This window comes from Arvicola amphibius, chromosome X (assembly GCF_903992535.2).
Source record: "Arvicola amphibius chromosome X, mArvAmp1.2, whole genome shotgun sequence".
NCBI classification, from domain to species: Eukaryota; Metazoa; Chordata; class Mammalia; order Rodentia; family Cricetidae; genus Arvicola; species Arvicola amphibius.
Genome location: NC_052065.1, coordinates 4,939,608 through 4,959,400, shown reverse-complemented (window position 1 = coordinate 4,959,400; position 19,793 = coordinate 4,939,608). Strand labels below are relative to the sequence as shown.

Genomic DNA, 19,793 nt, shown 5'->3' with positions numbered 1-19,793 from the left:
CGAACTCAGGAGATCAGCCTGCCTCTCCCTCCCAAGTGCTGAGATTAATGGTGTGTGCCACCCCCTCATGGGTTAATTTTTAAAAATAGTTCAAATTTTTTTATTTAAAGTAGTTGAGAACCTATAATCTTGGAAATGCTCCCATAAAAATTCCCTTGAGTGTGTCTTCAGCCTGTACTTACATTCCAGTCTATTGTTGAGAAAAATGAATGTCTTTTAATTTCTTCAACTCCATCTGGTCCAGCACCTATCAGAAATGGACTGGTTAGTAGTTTTAGTTTGAGGACAAACATGCACAATCATTCACACTTTTTGCTTTGACTATTTATGAATATATAATAACCCCATTACAAAAAATAAATATCTACCTTCCCCTGAAAAAACCCACACAAACTCATGAAGGAAACTAATTAATTCAATGTCATTACCTAATCTGTTTGCAGGATTCCGTTTGAAAAGCATTCGTAAAAGACTCTGGGCTTCAGGACTCAGAAACTGTGGCATCCCAAGTTTGGCTCTAAATATAAATCCATGTAACAACATTTAACTTTTGGAGGCATTTCATCTTCAAACATTAAACTTTTTATTTTGAAATATGTATAAATTCATACTAAGTTATGAGAAATAACAGTGATCTCTGTATCATTCTGCAGTTCCTACAATGGCAGTATCTTATGAATTATAATGCGATATACAACTGGGGTGGTGACTCTGAGATAATCTACTATCATTCAGATGGCTCCAGCTTTATTTGCACTTAAGTGTTTGTGTAGTTTTAGTTTTACACAATGCTCTCATGTGCATGAATAATCTCCTACATGGATGTACTAGTTATCTATTTACCTTCTGAACGATACCTAAATTGTGTTCAGCTTGGATGATTATAAATAAAGCTGCTACAAATATACACCTACAGGTTTTTGAATAACATAATTAATAAAAATCAATACTACTAGAATAAGGTCATCTGAGCCTTAGCTATGGCTATTACTTTTCTGCCTGTTAGCAAATGCCTGTTGCAGTCTACATCAATGGTTTTCAAACCATAGCCCTAGAACCCTTTTCCAAATGGACTTAAAAAAACCTAATACTGCAAAGAAAGTATGTGCTTTATATGCTACTTTCCTATGTTTCAATTTTGTTAACAGCCCTCTAGTGAAGGAAAACTGATGGGGAAGGAATTTATGAAACACTGAAGAGCCTATGGCACACTGGCTGAAAACCACAAGGCTGGATAATCTTATGGTCTGTTTCAACTACAGTGTAGAATTGTTTTCTTTCCCCCCACCCTAAAGAAACCAGAGATCCTGTAAGTATGACAATAAAAACAGATCTGGAGAAAACAGCAGTATAGTAATTCCTATTTCAGAAAGAGATCTATTTATTACATATTGAGTTGTTACTGAATTGCTATGTATCAGATACTGCTCAGTGCTCTGGCTACAAAGCTAAAAATAGTATCCCCTTTCAGTGTATGGAAGATTAATATAGATAACGTAGATAACCGCAGTATATTAAGTGACAAATCCAAACCTGGGAATGGTGGTGTACACCTGTAGTTAAAGCAATAGGCATACTAAGGCAGGAGGATCAGTCTGGGTCATAGAGCGTAATCCACCCTTACAAAACCAAACCTAAACCCACAAACCAACCAATTAACCAAAAGACAAACCCAGAAAGGATTTGCAAAGAATGCTAAGGGAATATTAGTGTATAACCAATTTATTACAGGACATGGTGAAGGACCTTCAAATAATGTTTTTAATTAAAATGTTTTTATTTTATTTATTATGTATACAATGTTCTACCAGCATGTACGCCTGCATGCTATAAGAGGGCACCAGATCTCATTAGTTATGGTTGTGAGCCACCATGTGGTTGTGGGAATTGAACTCAGGACCTCTAGAAGAGCAGCTAGTGCTCTTAATCTCTGAGCCATCTCTCTAAGCCCTTAATTTTAAAAAAAATTATGTGTGAATGTTTTGCCTGCATGTGTGTCTGCACCATGTGCATGTAGTGCCCAAGGAGGGCAGAAGAGGGCATTGGATCCCCTGAACTAGAGTTACAAATGGTTATGCACTGCCATGTGAGTATTAGAAATCAGATATGGGTCCTCTGCAAAGACTAGTGCTACTAGTCAGCTGAGCCATTTCTCTAGTCGCCCTTCAAATGAATTTAAAGGTTGAATTTAGTTTGAAGTTACCCCCAAAAAAGTTAGTGTTACCCAAAATGTTACTAAATAATATTATCCCCCTAGATACTTGGTGACAATAGAGTTCTATGATCCAGTGAGTTTGTGGATTGTGATTTATTACATCCTTCATGTTGAAGACATAAAATATATTACATATAAAAGGCTAAGAAATCTAGAGTAAATAAATCATTATTTTCTAAATATTTATCTCCTAAGATCCCCTTTTGAGAAGATAACTATTTGTTATAGTATTAGGCCTCTTTTGAGAAAAACTGGAAAAGCACTGTTGTATTTCAGCAACTAGGGTGTAGCAGAAATATTGAAACAGTGGTCTAGCATGACCAGACTTATTTTCAAGATAACTTCAAGGGTAACAGAGAACAATCTAGAATGGAAAGAGATGGTAGGCATTATACTACTAGAATTGTAGCTCAACAGTGTGGGAGAGATTGTCTCATTGCTTGAACACTGTGAGCAATGCATTACAGAGGAAGGGCTAAAACAATGAATAGTTCTGAGATAAAATCAGAATACCTGGATATGAAAGAAGGAAGAAGACATATTTCTGAGTTGGAAATTAGGATACATGGAAATGTTTATTGGGGTATAAGGATAGGAGACTAACATCAAACAGGGACTTAGTTTAAAGATGTGAAGTCATGCTTACTATAAAATCATGTGGGTGAGTCAGTGTGAGTACAGGTCTTGTACCAGGTATACTGATATAAGAATACTTTGAAGGTAAAAAAATGTTGAAATTAGGGCTGGAAAGATGGCTCAGTGGTTAAGAGTGCTGGCTGCTCTTCCAGAGGTCCTGAGTTTAATTCCCAGCAACCACATGGTGGCTCACAACCATCTGTAGTGAGATCTGGATCTGGTGCCCTCTTCTGGCCTACTGGCACCAGAACACTGTATACATAATAAATAAATAAATCTTTAAAAATGTTGAAATTAGTTATAAGAAAGACTGAAGTCAGTCAGGGAACTGAATACAAAGAGGGAAGAGAAAAGAAAAACAATCTCACCCTGGTGAGAGAAGATCATTTGAGAGGTGGTTAGAAAAGAAGGATTTTGAACATTAAAAATAATGAAAATGGGTTGGCAGGACAGTTCAGTGGTAGGGCACCTGCTAGCATATACAAGACCCTAGGTTCAATTCTAGTATCAGGAAACAGAAGAAACAAAACAAAACCAAAAATATAACTGGTTGAATCACACTGATGATTTGATGAAGGAAAGTTCATTGTTTCAGAAAATACCAGCTAAAAAGCGAGGAAAGAAAGACAGTAATAGAAGAAATCATCTCTTTGAATTTTTAAAAAGATTTTTTTAAAGGTAGATATTATTAACAGATTAAACCCTTAGACAATGTTTGACAGGAAATGTGGGCTCAGCTGGAATGAAAGTGAGACAATTGTAAGTCATCTGACTCAATGAAATAGAGAACATGCAGCATAAGTCATCGAATAAACCAACAAGTTTAAACAACTAAGTATAGTGGCACACACCTGTAATCTTATAGTCATTTAGAGGCTGATGTAGGAGTGAAAGCTTGAGGTTAGTCTACGATACTCACATTAAGTTTCAGATCAGTCTTGACTACATAGTGAGACTCACAAAACTATAAAACCAAATCAAACACCATCACAAAAACAACAATTTAAGCAAAAAAAGGATAGAGGAATAAATTACTAAGTTATTAGCACAGTTAAAGGAGTAGACTAATTGTTATATAAATAAAGTACCAAAAGAACCACAGAACTAGTTTTAAATCCATTCATTATCAATGACAATTTGCCTGGAAAACTTCCATGCCAATTGATTATTATCTCTGAAAATTAGCAAATCAGAACAGCCTCATTCAACTAAACACACCTGGAATACCAACTTACTGTCAAAAAAACCAGCAAAAATAAAAACAAAAAACACAGACTCACACCAAAAACCAAAATCCAAACAAAATCAGACCAAAAGAGCATTGTTAGAGAGGTTCAGACAAGCAGATGAAGGGTAGGAAATAACTAAGAAGAGAGATTTTATGTGTGTTTGTGTGTGCACGCACGCGCGTGCCAATAGTGTCAAACACTCCTTGGAGAAACTTTACTTATTTCTCTCTTCTAAAATAACTCCCACTCTCTCTTTCATACTAGTCATTAACAAAGTAAGAATACCCTAAGACATATCCCACAACATCTGAAATTATCATATTTATTTAAGCATTAATGCTATGCTTCCTCCATTAGAACAGAAGGACTGTGAGACATTGAAGGTCTTTTCAGTATTCTTCATATTGCATTGCCAGGATTGTAGCAAGAAATCTATTACTTGTTGAATGAATCTTATGAATGAACAACAGGATTAGCTGTCTGACAACTTGTCATGATTTAGCAACTAGAAGGTCATTGAACACCAAATGAAATCAGTTTTAGTAGAGTGCTAGGGGTGAACAAATAGGCTGAGGAGTAAAAGAAGCTGAGAAATAATAAGAAAAGCACAGACTACAATTAAAGAGGTTTTGTGTTGAAAGGATGAAAGAACATAATGCTACAGTAACTGTAAAGGAAAATCAGGTCAAAAAAAGGGCTTGGCTTTTCTTTTCAAACACTAGAGAACATTAGTTGAAACCAGGGGATGGGCAATGGAAGTTTGATAGTGAGAGTTCAATGAAAATTCATTCATATAATATGTATTTTAACCTTTTTATTGTTCAGAATAACATGGCAAAAAACTATCAAAACAAACAAATGCTCACCCAAAGCACACAGATCAATAGCTGTCTTGCCAAGAATGATAGCATTGCCAGAAACTTCAATCCAACATATTTTTTATTTTGCCTCTATTTCTGCCATCTGAATATAGACCTTAAAATATGCTTTAGTTTTGCTAGTTTGTAAACTTTATAGTGTTGGATAAAAATACAATAAAGAACAATGTAATAAAGACTAAACTGTAGGAATATACCATTATCATAAATCCAGTCTATTGTTACTGATACAAATTTCACTGTTGACAATAACATTTTGAATATCTTTGTACTTATTTCTTGAGTACCCTGACACATAAATGATAAATGCATGCCTAGGAGTGGGATAAACAGAGAAAGGCATACACACATTATTTGTCTTCAGTTTGAAGCATTTATTTTGAAATCTCACCAAAACATGTTCATTTGGGAATACTTACTTAAGAATCATAGTCATTGTTTCTTTACGATCTTTTCCTTGGAAAGGTAGTGTACCAGTGAGCATTTCAAACTACAGAACGGTAAAACAGAGGTATTAGCCAATAAGTATAAAATTTCAAGTCCAGAAGGTTAAAAGTAAAAACTCTCCTCTTCTTAATTTAACTAAATCTTCTAAAATTGCTACCTATAGAAAGTCCTTTTCTCCTTTTCTCTTGTTTAAAACTGCATCAAGTCACTCTATTGTAGTGATACTTAATATGCAAACTGTTAAATATAGTTTTTAAAGTAAACATCTATGTTTCTACTATATTTACTACTGAATTTCTTGATAATTCATAAAATATAAATAACCAAACTAATTCTGCAGAAATCAATTATATTTTAAATGGCATTTTTATTACTTTATAAATAATACCAATCAAAATTGCCACTTCCTCCCCTCCTCCCACTTCCCTCCTGCTCCCCCTACACCCCCCCATCCTCCTCCAGTCCTAAGAGAGGGCAAGGCACCCTGCCCTGTGGGAAGTCCAAGGCCCTCCCCACTACATCCAGGCTTAGGAAGGTATGCATCCAAAGAGACTAGGATCCCAAGATTTAAATGGTATTTTTAAAGTGTAAATATGTGACTAGTCAACAGACTGCCAATTTCCTATTAAGCTTTTTTTCCCCTCGAGACAGGGTTTCTCTGTAGCTTTGGAGCCTGTCCTGGAACTAGCTCTTGGAGACCAGGCTGGCCTCAAACACACAAAGATCTGTCTGCCTCTGTTTCCCGAGTGCTGGGATTAAAGGCCACCGCCCGGCCCTATTAAGCTTTTTAAAGGGTTATTGCCAACAGAATTATCTAAGAGGCTTTTGCAAAGAACAAACATTATTAATGCTTTTGGGCTTTTCTAACCCAATGACACTGTAACACAAAGTTGTCATTTATAAAGTTGATGCTTGAGAACTGCCAAATCAAGTTAACAGATGACACCCCCAAACTCCCACTCTCCTAATGTTTTAGGTAAGTTTATGATTTTGCATTGGGCTGTATTCACATATATTTTAGGGTACAAGCAGCTCATGGGTTGCAAGTTGAACATATACTGTAGAAAAACCAAAGGAAATATATTTTGATCTTTTCAAATTAAGATGAGATAGAAGCAACCAGTAGGTTCTCTAACACTACATTTTAGACAATCATTTTATTTGATTTTTAGTATTAATAATAGAAAATATTGAAAATCAAAGTACTAGCTTTTCCCTCATAATATGCCCTGCTAACTCTCACTTGAAAAACAAGAGAACTTCCACCCCTAAAAAGTCAAGCCTTACCATCAACACACCGAAAGACCACCAGTCAGCACTCTGGGTATGACCTCTCCGGTTGACTACTTCTGGAGCCATATATTCCACAGTTCCACAAAAAGAATAAGCCTTCTTTTCATGGTCAATAGACTCCTTACTTAGGCCAAAATCTGCCAAAATAAATACTGAATTAATAAATAACTGAAGTATTTTACATAAATTTCAAACTTTCAATTCTAATACCTATTTATAATTAGGAATATTAAATAATAAATGTTAAGTTAACTGCTTAATTTTTTTAATCATAATCAACCTTAAAAGAAATATAAGAGAGAATATTTTAATAAAATGAGGACTTTTACCAGTTAACTTGATGTGACCTTCTTCATCAAGAAGTATGCTGAAAAAAAAAGTCAGAAAATGTCTTTAAAGTACTCTACACTGAGACATACAGAAGCTGAAACTGAAATTACTCAAACATCAGCTGACCACACTTACTGTAGAGTTACTTTAAGCCATGAGTAATGATTAAGAAAACAGTTGAATAGGCTATACTTTTCCAAGGTACTTTCTCTAATGCTCTTCTATTGAGGTGACCTGTCTAAATCTTCTTGTTCATGCATACTAAACATATGAAGTAAATATTCAATATAAATTCTCTTTTTTTTTGAGACAGGATCACACTTGAACTCAAGGCTTTCCTTCTGCTTCAGTCTTCCCTGGGATTGTAAGTGTACACTATTCTACCTAGCTCCTCTGGGTAATTATAACCTCAAAACAAAAGAGAAATATTAAAAAAATTCTAAAAATATTCGTTGAATGAATGAAGTCAGTCTACAGAGGGTTTAAAAGGCATTCCTAATAATCCCTTGCTTCTTTAGTAAAAGGGATGTATAAAGGCACAGAGGAAGAGAATATATGGGTATTTATTGAGTTATTTAGGTCATCATGAGGAACACCTGAAAAAGATCACTTAAGTATGTAGTATGGACAGACCATTTTTTGGGGGGGTCCTTTCTTCCTTCTTTCTCCCATATATTGCATCCCAACCACAATTCCTCCTCCCTCTCTCCTCTCCTTCCAGTCCTTCCCCCAACTTCCCCTCTCCCCTAGATCCACTCTTCCTTCTTTCCTTCAGAAAAGGGCAGGCCTCCCAGGGATATCAACTGAACACGGCATAACAAGCTACAATAGAACTAGGCACATACCCTTATATTAAGGCTGGATGAGGCAAGCCAATAGGAAGAAAAGGTTTCCAAATACTGACAAAAGTCAGAGACACAGCCGGGCGGTGGTGGCGCACGCCTTTAATCCCAGCACTCGGGAGGCAGAGGTAGGCGGATCTCTGTGAGTTCGAGACCAGCCTGGTCTACAAGAGCTAGTTCCAGGACAGGCTCCAAAGCTACAGAGAAACCCTGTCTCGAAAAACCAAAAAAAAAAAAAAAAAAAGTCAGAGACACCCCAACGCCCACTGTTAGGAGTCCCCCAAGAACACTATACTACACAACCATAACATGTATGCAGAGGACATAGGTCAGACCCATACAGGCTCCCAGATTGTCAGTTCAGTCTCTGTGAGCCCCTATGAGCCTAGGTTCATTGATTTTGTGGGCCATTTTCTTGTGGTGTCTTGGACCCTCTGGCTCCTACAATCCTTACTTGTCCTCTTATACTATGCCTAATGTTTGGCTGTGAGTCTCTCCATCTTTGAGCAGATAACTTTTGTGGGGGGTAATGGCAAACTATGGAGCCACAGGAAGGACTAAATACTAAGCTATAAACCCATACTTGTATTTTGGGGAGGCATGCTAGTATACTAACTGGAAAACTCAAATAACAAGTTATCCTATAATATAGGCATTTTCTTACTTTTTTGTTAATATTTATTATGTATACAATATTCTGTCTGTGTGTATGCCTGAAGACCAGAAGAGGGCGCCAGACCTCATTGCGGATTGTTGTGAGCCACCATGTGGTTGCTGGGAATTGAACTCAGGACCTTTGGAAAAGCAGGCAATGCTCTTAACCACTGAGCCATCTCTCCAGCCCCCATTTTCTTACTTTTAATATGAACTAAAAGCAAATCAAACTTGGACAGAAAAATTAACTTTTTAATTATTTTATTTTTGAGATTATAATTACATCATTTCCCCCTTGCCTTTGCTCCCTACCCCCAAACCTCTCATATACCTGTCTTTCAAACTCATGGCCTCTTTTTTTCTCATTTACTTCATTTTATTTTATTTTTGGGTTTCCAAGGGTTTCACTGTATAGCTCTGGCTGTCCTAGAACTCACTTTGTAGACCAGGCTGGCCTCGAACTCACAGAGATCTGCTTGCCTCTGACTCCTGAGTGTTGGAATTAAAGGCATGTACAACCACTGCCAGCTTTTCGTTAATTGTTACTGCATGCATATATTTATATATGTATATATTCCTAATATAACCTCTTCATTCTGTATAATGTTACTCGTATACATGTATGTATTCCTAATATAACCTCTTCAATCTGTATAATGTTACTCGTACACATATTTTCAGAACTTATCATTTGGCTTTGGATAATCAATTGGTGTACTCTTCCCCATATTTCTCCTCTTCTCAGGATTCCTTAGTTTCCTGTAGTTCTTTGTGCAGGGATGAGGCAGGCCTCTTGGGCTTTCTCCTGTTCAAGTTAGTTGCCAGCTTTCTTAATGTAGCAATCCAAACATAATTTTACACTGGAGTTTAGCACTAAGAATAATTTAGAAGGGACATATTTTTCAAGTCACTTTCATATCAAGCTACTATTAGGAAAATTACTTTTAAATATATTTATTTATGAAGCAGTCCAGTATATTTAGGGGACATAAAGACACTAATAAGGGCCAGCGAGATAACTCAGTGGGTGAAAGTGCTTGCTAGGCAAGCCTGATGATGGTCTAAGTTTGATGCCTGGAACCTACAGTGGAAAGAAAGAACTGAGTCCTACATGCAGTTGTCTTCTGATCTGTATACAAGTGCTGAGGAACATGTATGTGCACACACGTGTACACATGTGTACACACGTACACACACACAGAGAGAGAATTACTAAATAAACAAAGACACTAAATGGATGGTGGAAATATGGCCTTTTCTATTTAATAAATAGAAGACAATTCTAAAAACAAAACAAATCTCAATCTTCAAGTTATTCTTAGTAATTCTGAGAGTTATGAAGAGAAAATCTGGATTTAAAACAATGTATTACTTATACTTTCCAGACCAAATATATTTTTTTTGTTTTTTTTTTTTTTTTTTTTTTTTTTGGTTTTTCGAGACAGGGTTTCCCTGTAGTTTCTAGAGCCTGTCCTGGAACTAGCTCTTGTAGACCAGGCTGGCCTCGAACTCAGAGATCCGCCTGCCTCTGCCTCCCGAGTGCTGGGATTAAAGGCGTGCGCCACCTCCGCCCAGCTGACTTAAGTCTTTAATCTCAGCATTTGGGAGGCAGAGGCAAGCATATCTCAATAATCTTTGTGAATTAAAAACCAAACTACATGAAAAATATATATAAAATGTAAGAAACATGATAATTTCTAAATGATCCCTTTACAGGCTTTCATACCAGCACATCCTTTATATTTTGTCACAATACACAATTGTAACAACTTCAAGTAAGTAGTAGTATTTAAAATACTCAGTTAAAATTCAGGTGTGGTGGCATAGAACCACAATCAGAACACTTAGGAAGTGGAGGTAGGAAGCTTAAGAGTTCAGGCCCATTTCTGGCTACATAGTCAGTCCAAGGCTAGCCTGGATTATGTAAGACTGTTCAAACAAAACCCCAAAGGCCAAAGGCCAAAGAGTAAGAAAATTAGTAATGGTTATTGCTTTATATACTGAGAAGTAATGAATTTTATGTTTTTAATTTTTGATTTATTTTATGTATATGGATATTTTGCCTACATGTATGTATGTGCACCATGTACATGCCTATTGGCCATGGAGACTAGAAGAGGCCACTGGATACTCTGGGACAGGAGTTAGAGATGGTTGTGAGTCTCCATGTAGGTGCTGAGAATCAAACCTGGGTTCTCATGAAGAGCAGTAAGTGCTTTTAACTCCTAAGCCAAATCCCCAGCCAAACATGCTTTATTTTTTGAAATGGGTTTTGACTATGTTGTACAGGCAGGTCATAAACTCAAGTGATGTTCTCACCTTAGCTTTCTGTGTAGTAGGTCTACTACATACATGTGGATCTCACCTCAATAAAGCTGTTTAAAAATTTTAAAAATATTCTTTATAGAGCAAGGCTCCTGCTTATATCCTTGGAAAAAGAAAAACAAAACAACTCCTATGTGCATATTATATAAAATAATATCAGTTTATTGATGAGTGCCAATATAAGAGCTGTGGAAAGTTTACTTGTAACATTTAAAACTAGAAATTTTAAGAGTAAAATTTCTTTCTTTCTGTTTTTTTTGAGATAGGGTCTCTCTATATAGTCCTACCTGCCCTAGAGCTTGCTATGTACACCAGGGTGGCCTCAAAGATCCACCTAGCTATGTCTACCAAGTGCTGGGGATAAAGGTATGCATCACTGTGGATGGCAAAGAAGATATTTCAAGCCCAGTGTTGTTGGCACGCGCCTTTAATCCCAGCACTTGGGAGGGAGGCAGAGGCAGGTGGATCTCTGTGAGTTTGAGGCCAGCCTGGTCTACAGCGTGAGTTCTAGGACAGCCAAAACAGGACTGTTTCACAGAGAAATCCTGTATCAAAACAAACAAACAAACAAAAAAGATATTTCCAATAAATGGTATTTTGGAGAAAGGGTTAGCTCTATACCATTTTTCACAGAGCTAAGTAAAAAAAAAGAAACAGTATAATTAGAAGAAAAATATTATCATGCAATTGGGAAAAACTCTTCAACCAATAAGTCTTTGGAGAAATCACAAAAGATTAGTTGACCCAATCAGACAAAAAATATGTGTGAATTAAAACAATGTAAATACATTTTAAATGAAAATATTTGTAAATATATGTGAAATGATTAAAGTTCTCTCTTTTGCCGGGCAGTTGTGGTGCATGCCTTTAATCCCAGCACTCGGGAGGCAAAGGCAGACGGATCTCTGTGAGTTCGAGGTCTGGTCTATAGAGCAAGTTCCAGGACAGCAGGGCTACACAAAGAAACACTATCTTGAAGAAAAAAAAGTGCTCTCTTCCCCCTCCCCTCTTTTTGTCATATAGACTGGCCTCGGATCTGTGCTTAAGTAATCCTCCTGCATAAGTTTCCCCAAGAGATTTGACTACATGAATGTTCAACTATTCCTGGATAAGTGGTTAAAATTCTTAGTTTGGGGCTGGCAACATGGCTCAGTGGGTAAAGGTACTTGCTACCAACCTGAGACTGAGTGCTATGGGTTGTCCTCTGATTTGCAATGTATGTCATGGTGTGTGCACACCCATACAAAATAAAGAATTGAAGGTAATTTAATTTTTTTCATTTGTAAAGTTCTCTTTTAAATTAACAGGAAAAATGTCATTCCAAAAGAAAAATAAAAAAAGCCATGAATAGAAAACACTCCAATACAAATTGCCAACCAACAGATTTTAACCTCATAAAAATCAAAGAATGTAAATGAAATACAAGAAAGGCAGTGGTGCACACCTCTATTCCCAGCTCTCGGGATGCACAGGCAGGTGGATCTCTGAGAGTTAGAGGTCAGCCTGGTCTACAGAGTGAGTTCCAGGACAGACAGGGATACATAGAAAGACCTTGTCTCAAAAGAATGAAATTGAAAGTAAATCTCAAAGTAAATGAAAATAGGTTAACAGTGTTGTTTAACAAAGATTTTACAAGCTTAAGATCATCTAGTGTTTGCAGATGTGAAGCACAGTACTATAATGAAGTGCTGTGGATTGAGATCTGTGAAGTCATTGTATTTTATGACCTCTACACAGCTGTATCATACTAAATTCAATATAATAGCATGGCTCCTTACTTTTCTGGTTTTAAGTCTCTATAGATTATTCCCAGGCTATGCAGATGGTCTAAAGCAAGTGCAAGTTCAGCCAAGTAGAATTTGACATCTTCTTCTGTGAACATCACCTAAAACAAAATAATATTCCCAAATTTATTTTCTTCTTATGTCTATGATTTTTATGTGAGGCTCTATGTAAGACTTTAAATATTCAATTTGTAAATATGTTAATCAGATATAGATTTAGTTACAATTTACTCATGAAAGAAATTTGCAAAATGACCTAATCAGTTAAGTATAATCACTTGCTAAATGTTAATTATGCCCTGTTGCAGCAATGATTGTTTAGCATATTAACATTTTAGAAATGAAAATAATCTTGAGAATAAATGCTGAATTGATAGTACCAATTATTAAGGACGTTAATTGAAACATTATCAATTCTGAAAAAAAAAAAGACTATGATTGTATTGGGGTTAAGACAACTCCTCCATGTAAAGTGCTGTTTTAAATATAGTCAAAAGATAGGAAAATAATTTTTTGACTCAGTTTTTTGAATGAAAGAATTTTATGTTATAAGAGAGTATGATACATGCAACATTGAAATAACAAAGCTTTACTTGAAATAGGATCAGTAGAAATAAATTAAAAATAGATGTTAATTATATACCTCTTTGGATAAACGTGTAAACAAATCTCCTCCCCTGAGAAAATCCAAAATAAGATACAACTTCCCTTCAGTTTGAAAAGCTGAATGAGGAAACAAAATTTCTGTTTAAACCATTGTAGTTTACTTTTTAGGCTTATATTAAATCAATTCATTCATAAATGAATATTATTTTTAGCAAATAAGTGATATCAGAAATCTAAACTTATTTCTACATAGAAGAAAACATTGATTCTCTTAGTTTCCATGAGGAAATGTCAAATATAGTGTGTCTTATCAGGGAACAAAATTTTCTACAGGCAAGACTTCCCTCAAGAATGCTACCATTCTAAATGTGATCAGTAAGAAAAACTCACACCAGAAAGATTTTTTTTAACCATGAACTATCATACAAAACTATGCCACAGAGATGGGTTGATTAGATTTAATGGCATAGTACAAGGATTCTATGTTTTTTACATATTGAGAAAAAGCACTTGACTTTCAGAGAAAAAGAAAGGTAGGTGATAGAAGTTTTAGGATGCTGATACTGGGCCTCTTTCTCACCTTCAGTTTGCACTAACACATAAATACTATAAAATTGTGGTGCAGTGTTATGTATCTCTATATATTTTAGTGTATCTGAATATACTCTGGGGGAGAGGGAATAGAGGTGAAGGAGTAAGGTGAGAGGTGGTTCAAAACTTACCATAATGCAATTTGACAATGAAAGGATGATTGACTTCTACCAAGATATCACGCTCCATTTTCGTCCGAACACGGTCTCGAACTATAAAGGAGTGAGGGCACATATGATACAATGCAAGTATTTTTCAAAGGTAATATTAAAAGAAACTCTTTTTAGATTGCATTTTAAGTTAAATTTTGCTGATGTGCATAAAATACGATTTTTATTGATGTTGAGCTTTTAAAATCTAGAAAAATAACTTTTGCTACATTACATAATCAAAAGCCAACTATGTATATTTATAAACCCTAAGCTCCAAGTTAAAAATATATTAGGTATTGGGTCTAGAAGCATTTTAGTTGAAGTTGTGGAAAATGGTAAAAAGCATGTGAATTTTTTTAAAGGACAAGACATTTCATGAAATATTAAAACAATAACCTGAAATATGTTTCAATACTTTTACTATCCCTATCACCTCACCAAATGTTCACGAAGTATCTATAAAATGTGGCAGACTTGGTAAAGGATAGATATATCCCAAGCCAAAGTGGTCTTTGAGGGAGGGAGAAAAGAGGGGTAGATTGGAAATGTACAGCTGAAAGAGCCAAAGGTTTAGTTTTGCTTTGTTTTTTTTATAAATTAAAAAGATATTGATTCTAATTTGTATAATCATGAGTAAGTTACTTATTTAACTCTCTGGGATTCTAGAATCTCAGCTACCTTTCAGGTATAAAACTGTACCTTTGATGTAATTGTGATTACCTGGATAAACGTTAATACCTAAAGCCTGTGTGTATGAGGTATTCAAATAATGGACTATTGTTATTATACCAAAAGGCAGTAGTGTGAATATGCCTAATGGGCAGTCTATTACCAGTGATAAGTATTATTGGAGTCAGAGAAAGGCAAGATCAGTTTTACTTGTATATGAAGACTAGAAGTCTAGAAGAAGGAGCAGGGTTAGGATATAAGCTCTAAGACTCTTCTAGTTGGATTGCCCAGTTAGATGGGAAAGACAGGTTCTAAAAAAGACCAAGTATGGAGTACCAACACCTGAACAGACATGGAAGCATAAACGATGACTAGGAAGGAGCCATATCAGTGTAGAAACAAAGGTTCACTATAGGGGACACGGCATATGGAGGATCCAGATTCACAACAAATTAAACTACTGGGAAGAATTTGGGTTTGTGGCAAAACTCCCTTCTAGAACAAACATTTCCTGAGTAAAGCCTATAATGCTAGGCACTAGAGCTAGAGTACACTCAAAGGCTTGAATACAGTGGGGACAAGAACTAAGTAAATGACCAGAAAACATTCTTAAAGCCGGGTGTAGTGGCATGTGTTTAAGCTGGGTGTAGTAGCATGTATCTGTAATCACAGCATGTTGGCGGTGCAGGCAGGAGCATTAGATGTTCAAAGTTATTCTCAGCTATGTAGTTAGCTTGAGACCAGCCTGGGTTACAGTAGACTCTGTCTCAAAAAGTCAAACTGAACCAAAACAACAACAAAAAAGTTCAATGTTTCTGTTAGTGATTAGGTCAAAAGAAAGATGGGGTGCGTGTGTGTGAGGAAACTTGAGAACCACAGATATTTAAAACATAGAAAAAAGACCTCTGGAAAACAAACCCCAGTGAGAGATGGCTCAGTGGGCAAAGGTACTTACTACTAAGTTTGATGACCTGACTTTGATCACTAGGACCCATGGTGGATGAAGATTCGAACAAACTCTAGTAAGTCACTCTATGAATATGAGAAGGAATTAAGAAGGAATGCCGTTTGTATCTCCAAGGCTATATACAGAAATTGTTTTATGTAATGATGCACTGATGCATGAAGCCTCTTTTTTGGCTGACAGACCACCATAGCAGGACAAAATTCCCCATTTATTTGACCTAATGTCATTAACTTCTAGTTGACCCCACTCAGGGTATTAGTAGGAACTTTGATTTGGAAAGACTTCTGGGTAAACATGGGTATTCTGTTAATTATTTCTAAAACCCCACTAAAATGACACTAGTAGAAAAATGGCAGTAGCAAGCTTATTTGCAAGGACTCTTCATGGACACCTAAAACCACCCAAATACCAACCCTGCAGATATATACCTATGATAAAATATAATTTACACATTACACACAGTAAGAAATAAATAAAAACAAAAATAAAAGTTCTTTGAAGGTGTTCTCATTCTCAGTCACTTTTTTCCTCCCAAAACATCTTACTGAAATTTCAGCTTTTCACTTAAAAGAAGCTCTTTATGACTTTGCTTTGGCATGTCTGAATTACCAAAATCATTAATTTTGTGTTTTGAAAAAATTATTACCATGAGTTCTGTTTGAAATTTCTTAGAAAACATGAGACAAAAATAAAAACAAAACAAAACAAAAAACAAGAAAGGACAAATATAATAAAAACTAGGAAATTATCCAGAAAGCACAACATACCCCAAACTAGGTTTTATGAAACAGAATATATGACAAAAAACTTTCACAAAACTTGAAAATATGAGTCCCTAGACTGAAAGGAACCACCCCATATTTGGCATGATGAAATTTTATATCATGCACTCAAAGATATTGCTTCATAAATTTCAGGACACAAAGATAAAGAAGATTTTATCTATAGACTTCCGGAAAGGAAAAGTTGCTAACACGCAAAGGACTAGCAATCAGAATGGAAATAACCTTCGTCACTGGAACACGGGAAACAAGAAGACAATGGAAACAGTACTTTCAAATATCTGAGGGAAACTTATTTGTGACCTAGAATTATAAACTCAATCAAGTTATAAATTCAGTAAAGGGACAATATGTTCAGACATGCTACATGACACAAATTTTACCATGCAGTTGTCTTTTCTGTAGTAGCTACTAGGAAATACATACAACCCAAACTAGAAGGTATACTGAGGTAAAGAATCCAGAAAAAGGAAATATAGCAAAGATATAAAGGATACATGTCCCACTGTACTATTTCATTCAGTTACAATCAATTTTTAAAGCAGAAATAATGAGAACATTGCTGGGAAGATGTGGACATGAAAACTGTATGGGTGGCAGTACAAAGAAACTAAATCCTAAAATCGTCCATGTTGCGAGTAAACAGATTATAGCTCCAAATGAAAACAAAGAATTGCAAAGATAAACATGGAATGTGAAAGTAAATGTGAGAAGCAGCAAGTCAGCAAAACTGGAAGGGTCAAGAATTAGGATAGGCAGGGAGATGAAGCAGAGTATAGCTGTCTTACATAACAAAACTTTGATAAAAATAAAGTACATATTTAAGAACACATCCAAAATTATCTAGAAGTCTACAATTCTATAACTGATGTTTACACACACATTCTAGAATTTCCTTCCATATCTTATATCTATATAATTTTATGTACTTGCGATGGTCCAATGTGTTATAATTTTTATTTATGTTTTTACTAATTTCCATAATCATATGTAAAACACTAATTTTTATTTCATGTGTATGAGTGGTTTGCCTGCATGTATGCCTGTTACCACATTCATGTAGTTCCTTTTGGATTCTCTGGAACTACACTTAGACAGTTATGGGCTGCCTTATGGATACTGGGAATTGAACCTGGACTCTCTGAAAAGCAGCAAGTGCTCAATAACATTTTGTTTAATCATATTTTATACTAATTATAATACCATAATTTCCAAGCATTCCTTTTCAACAGCTATGATTTTTTTTCATATGTCAATGTTTCTGTGAATATTTTCAAGATTAGGAACTCATTTTGTAAGACTATTTTCTCAGGCTAATTCAGCAGAATTAATGACAACTTTGTACTTAATGCAAAACTGCTTTTCAATGATGCTGCCATCATATGAAATGACTCAGTATTAGTTAGTATGCATTTTTTCTTAAAATGCATATTATTTAATATGTATTTTTATTTTAAGCAATAATCATTTCCTCAAAGATTTTTAAAAATTATTATTTTATTTTATTGTTTTTCGTATGTATGGGCCCTTTGTCCACATGTATATTTATGCATCACTTGCATGTGATTAGTGCCCACAAAGGCCAGAAGAGGGCAGTACATCCTCTGGGACTGGAGTTGTAGATGGTTGTGAGCCACCATGTAGATACTGGGAACTGAACCTGGGTCCTCTGGAAGAGCAGCCAGTGCAATTAACCACTGAATCATCTCTCCAGTCCCAACTCAAAAGATTTATCTTCCTAAATAAGCTTTATTCAAAGTCCTTTACATAAGGTTGTAAAAGTATGTCTTATTAACTCCTACCGGTACACCACTGTTTTTACATTTATTCATTGGAATTCTATGGCAAGGAAGAGATTTCTTTTCTTCTTCATTAACTTATGGATTAACTACAGATTCTTAGATAATAAGCATTTAATATGTTTAATAAACTGTTATTACTAATAATTATTGCAGAGGTCAAACCACCCTAGAGACAACTCCATATATATAATTTTTTTCTGTGTGAGAGTGTGTATATATGATCGATGTGTGTGTTGTATGTATATATATATATGTGTACGTGTGTGTATGTGTGTGTGTGCTTATGTGTGTTTGTAGGCCAAAGGAGGATGTCAGGTGTCCTACCATTCCCCTGCCTTATTACCTTGAGACAGGATCTCTCACTAAATCTAGAGTTAGCTAACTCCAGATATCCTTCTGTCTTTGCCCTAGAGAGTGCTGTGGTTACAGGCATATATGTGGCTACACTGGGCTTTTGTGTGGGTGTTGGGATCCCAACTTGGCTCCTTACACTTTCCAAAAAGTGTTACAAACTAACACATCTCTTCAGTCCCCCAACTTTTTATACTAATACAATATTTGAGGCATACATTTATCTGTTCCCTATAGAAACTATTTTACAATATATAAAAGGTTAACTTTAAAAAATATTTATGTGCACAACAAAATTTTGCATGTATTTCTGGGTACCATATGTGTAACGATAGCTGAGGAGTCCAGAAAATAGAATTGGATTCCCTATGAGTAGAGTTACAGCTGCTCGTGAGCCACCATATGGGTGGTGGGAATAGAACCTAGATTCTCAAGAATAACCATTGATCTTAATCACTGAGTTCTCTGTGTCACCTACAAATTTTTATTTGTCGATTTGCTTGTTAAAATTTGCAAATCTCCTTCTGAGGTTTGACATTAAAATATTATGAAATTCAGATAGGATGAAGTTTGTTATGGTGTAAGACTTAAGAGAAGACTAGACTAATTGTTTTTCAAGTAGCTAAACAACTTGAGAAACCATTACTTAATTTCCCATTGTTCTATTTACTAGCTTTAGCAGGCAGAACAGTAGGTACTCAACACCTGTGACAGATATAATGAAATTTAATATATATTTTGGCATTTTGTTGTACTGATTTATGCTTGCATTGCTTTCTCCATTATCACTGCTGTAAACAAGCTTTAACATTAGACAGCTATTCCCATCTCATTTTTCTTTAACATATGTTTTTCTTTCGCTAAGTTTTAAGAATTCAACTGGAATCTGGATGTTCAGCTAGTGAATTTGAAAGCTAAAGAAATACAGGATCAACAGCTTTGTCTCATAAAGAATTGGATATTTATCTCCATTTTTACTATCTTAAGTTTCAAGTTTTATAGTTTCCTTCAAATATTATATACAACATAAATCTTGTTAAATATAAGAAAACAAGAAACTTCTCTTGCTTTTGTGAACCAACTGTCAGAGTTCCATCTATGTGATTTCACAACATAGGATTCAGGTGTATAAAATTTTAAAAAGCAGGGACTAAGAAGTATGGTGCTGAAAAACTTTAGTTGACCAATCCTAGCAAGAATCAAGTGTCAATGCTACAGAAGTAAGGACTACACGGGACAG

General features: G+C 35.4%; 1 protein-coding gene across 5 annotated transcripts in view; it reads right to left on the bottom strand.

Annotated features, from left to right (window-relative positions):
* Positions 1–19,793, bottom strand: part of Rps6ka3 (ribosomal protein S6 kinase A3) — a 103,487-nt gene that overhangs the window by 20,771 nt on the left and 62,923 nt on the right. For all 5 annotated transcript variants that reach the window (XM_038316621.1, XM_038316618.1, XM_038316619.1 and 2 more), the window contains 8 exons: positions 13,962–14,042; positions 13,277–13,356; positions 12,628–12,734; positions 7,028–7,065; positions 6,693–6,835; positions 5,378–5,448; positions 429–517; positions 183–247 (listed from right to left, as the gene is read on the bottom strand). In XM_038316621.1, the coding sequence (XP_038172549.1) occupies positions 183–247; positions 429–517; positions 5,378–5,448; positions 6,693–6,835; positions 7,028–7,065; positions 12,628–12,734; positions 13,277–13,356; positions 13,962–14,042 (674 nt within the window). The remainder of the gene's footprint in view (positions 1–182; positions 248–428; positions 518–5,377; positions 5,449–6,692; positions 6,836–7,027; positions 7,066–12,627; positions 12,735–13,276; positions 13,357–13,961; positions 14,043–19,793) is intronic.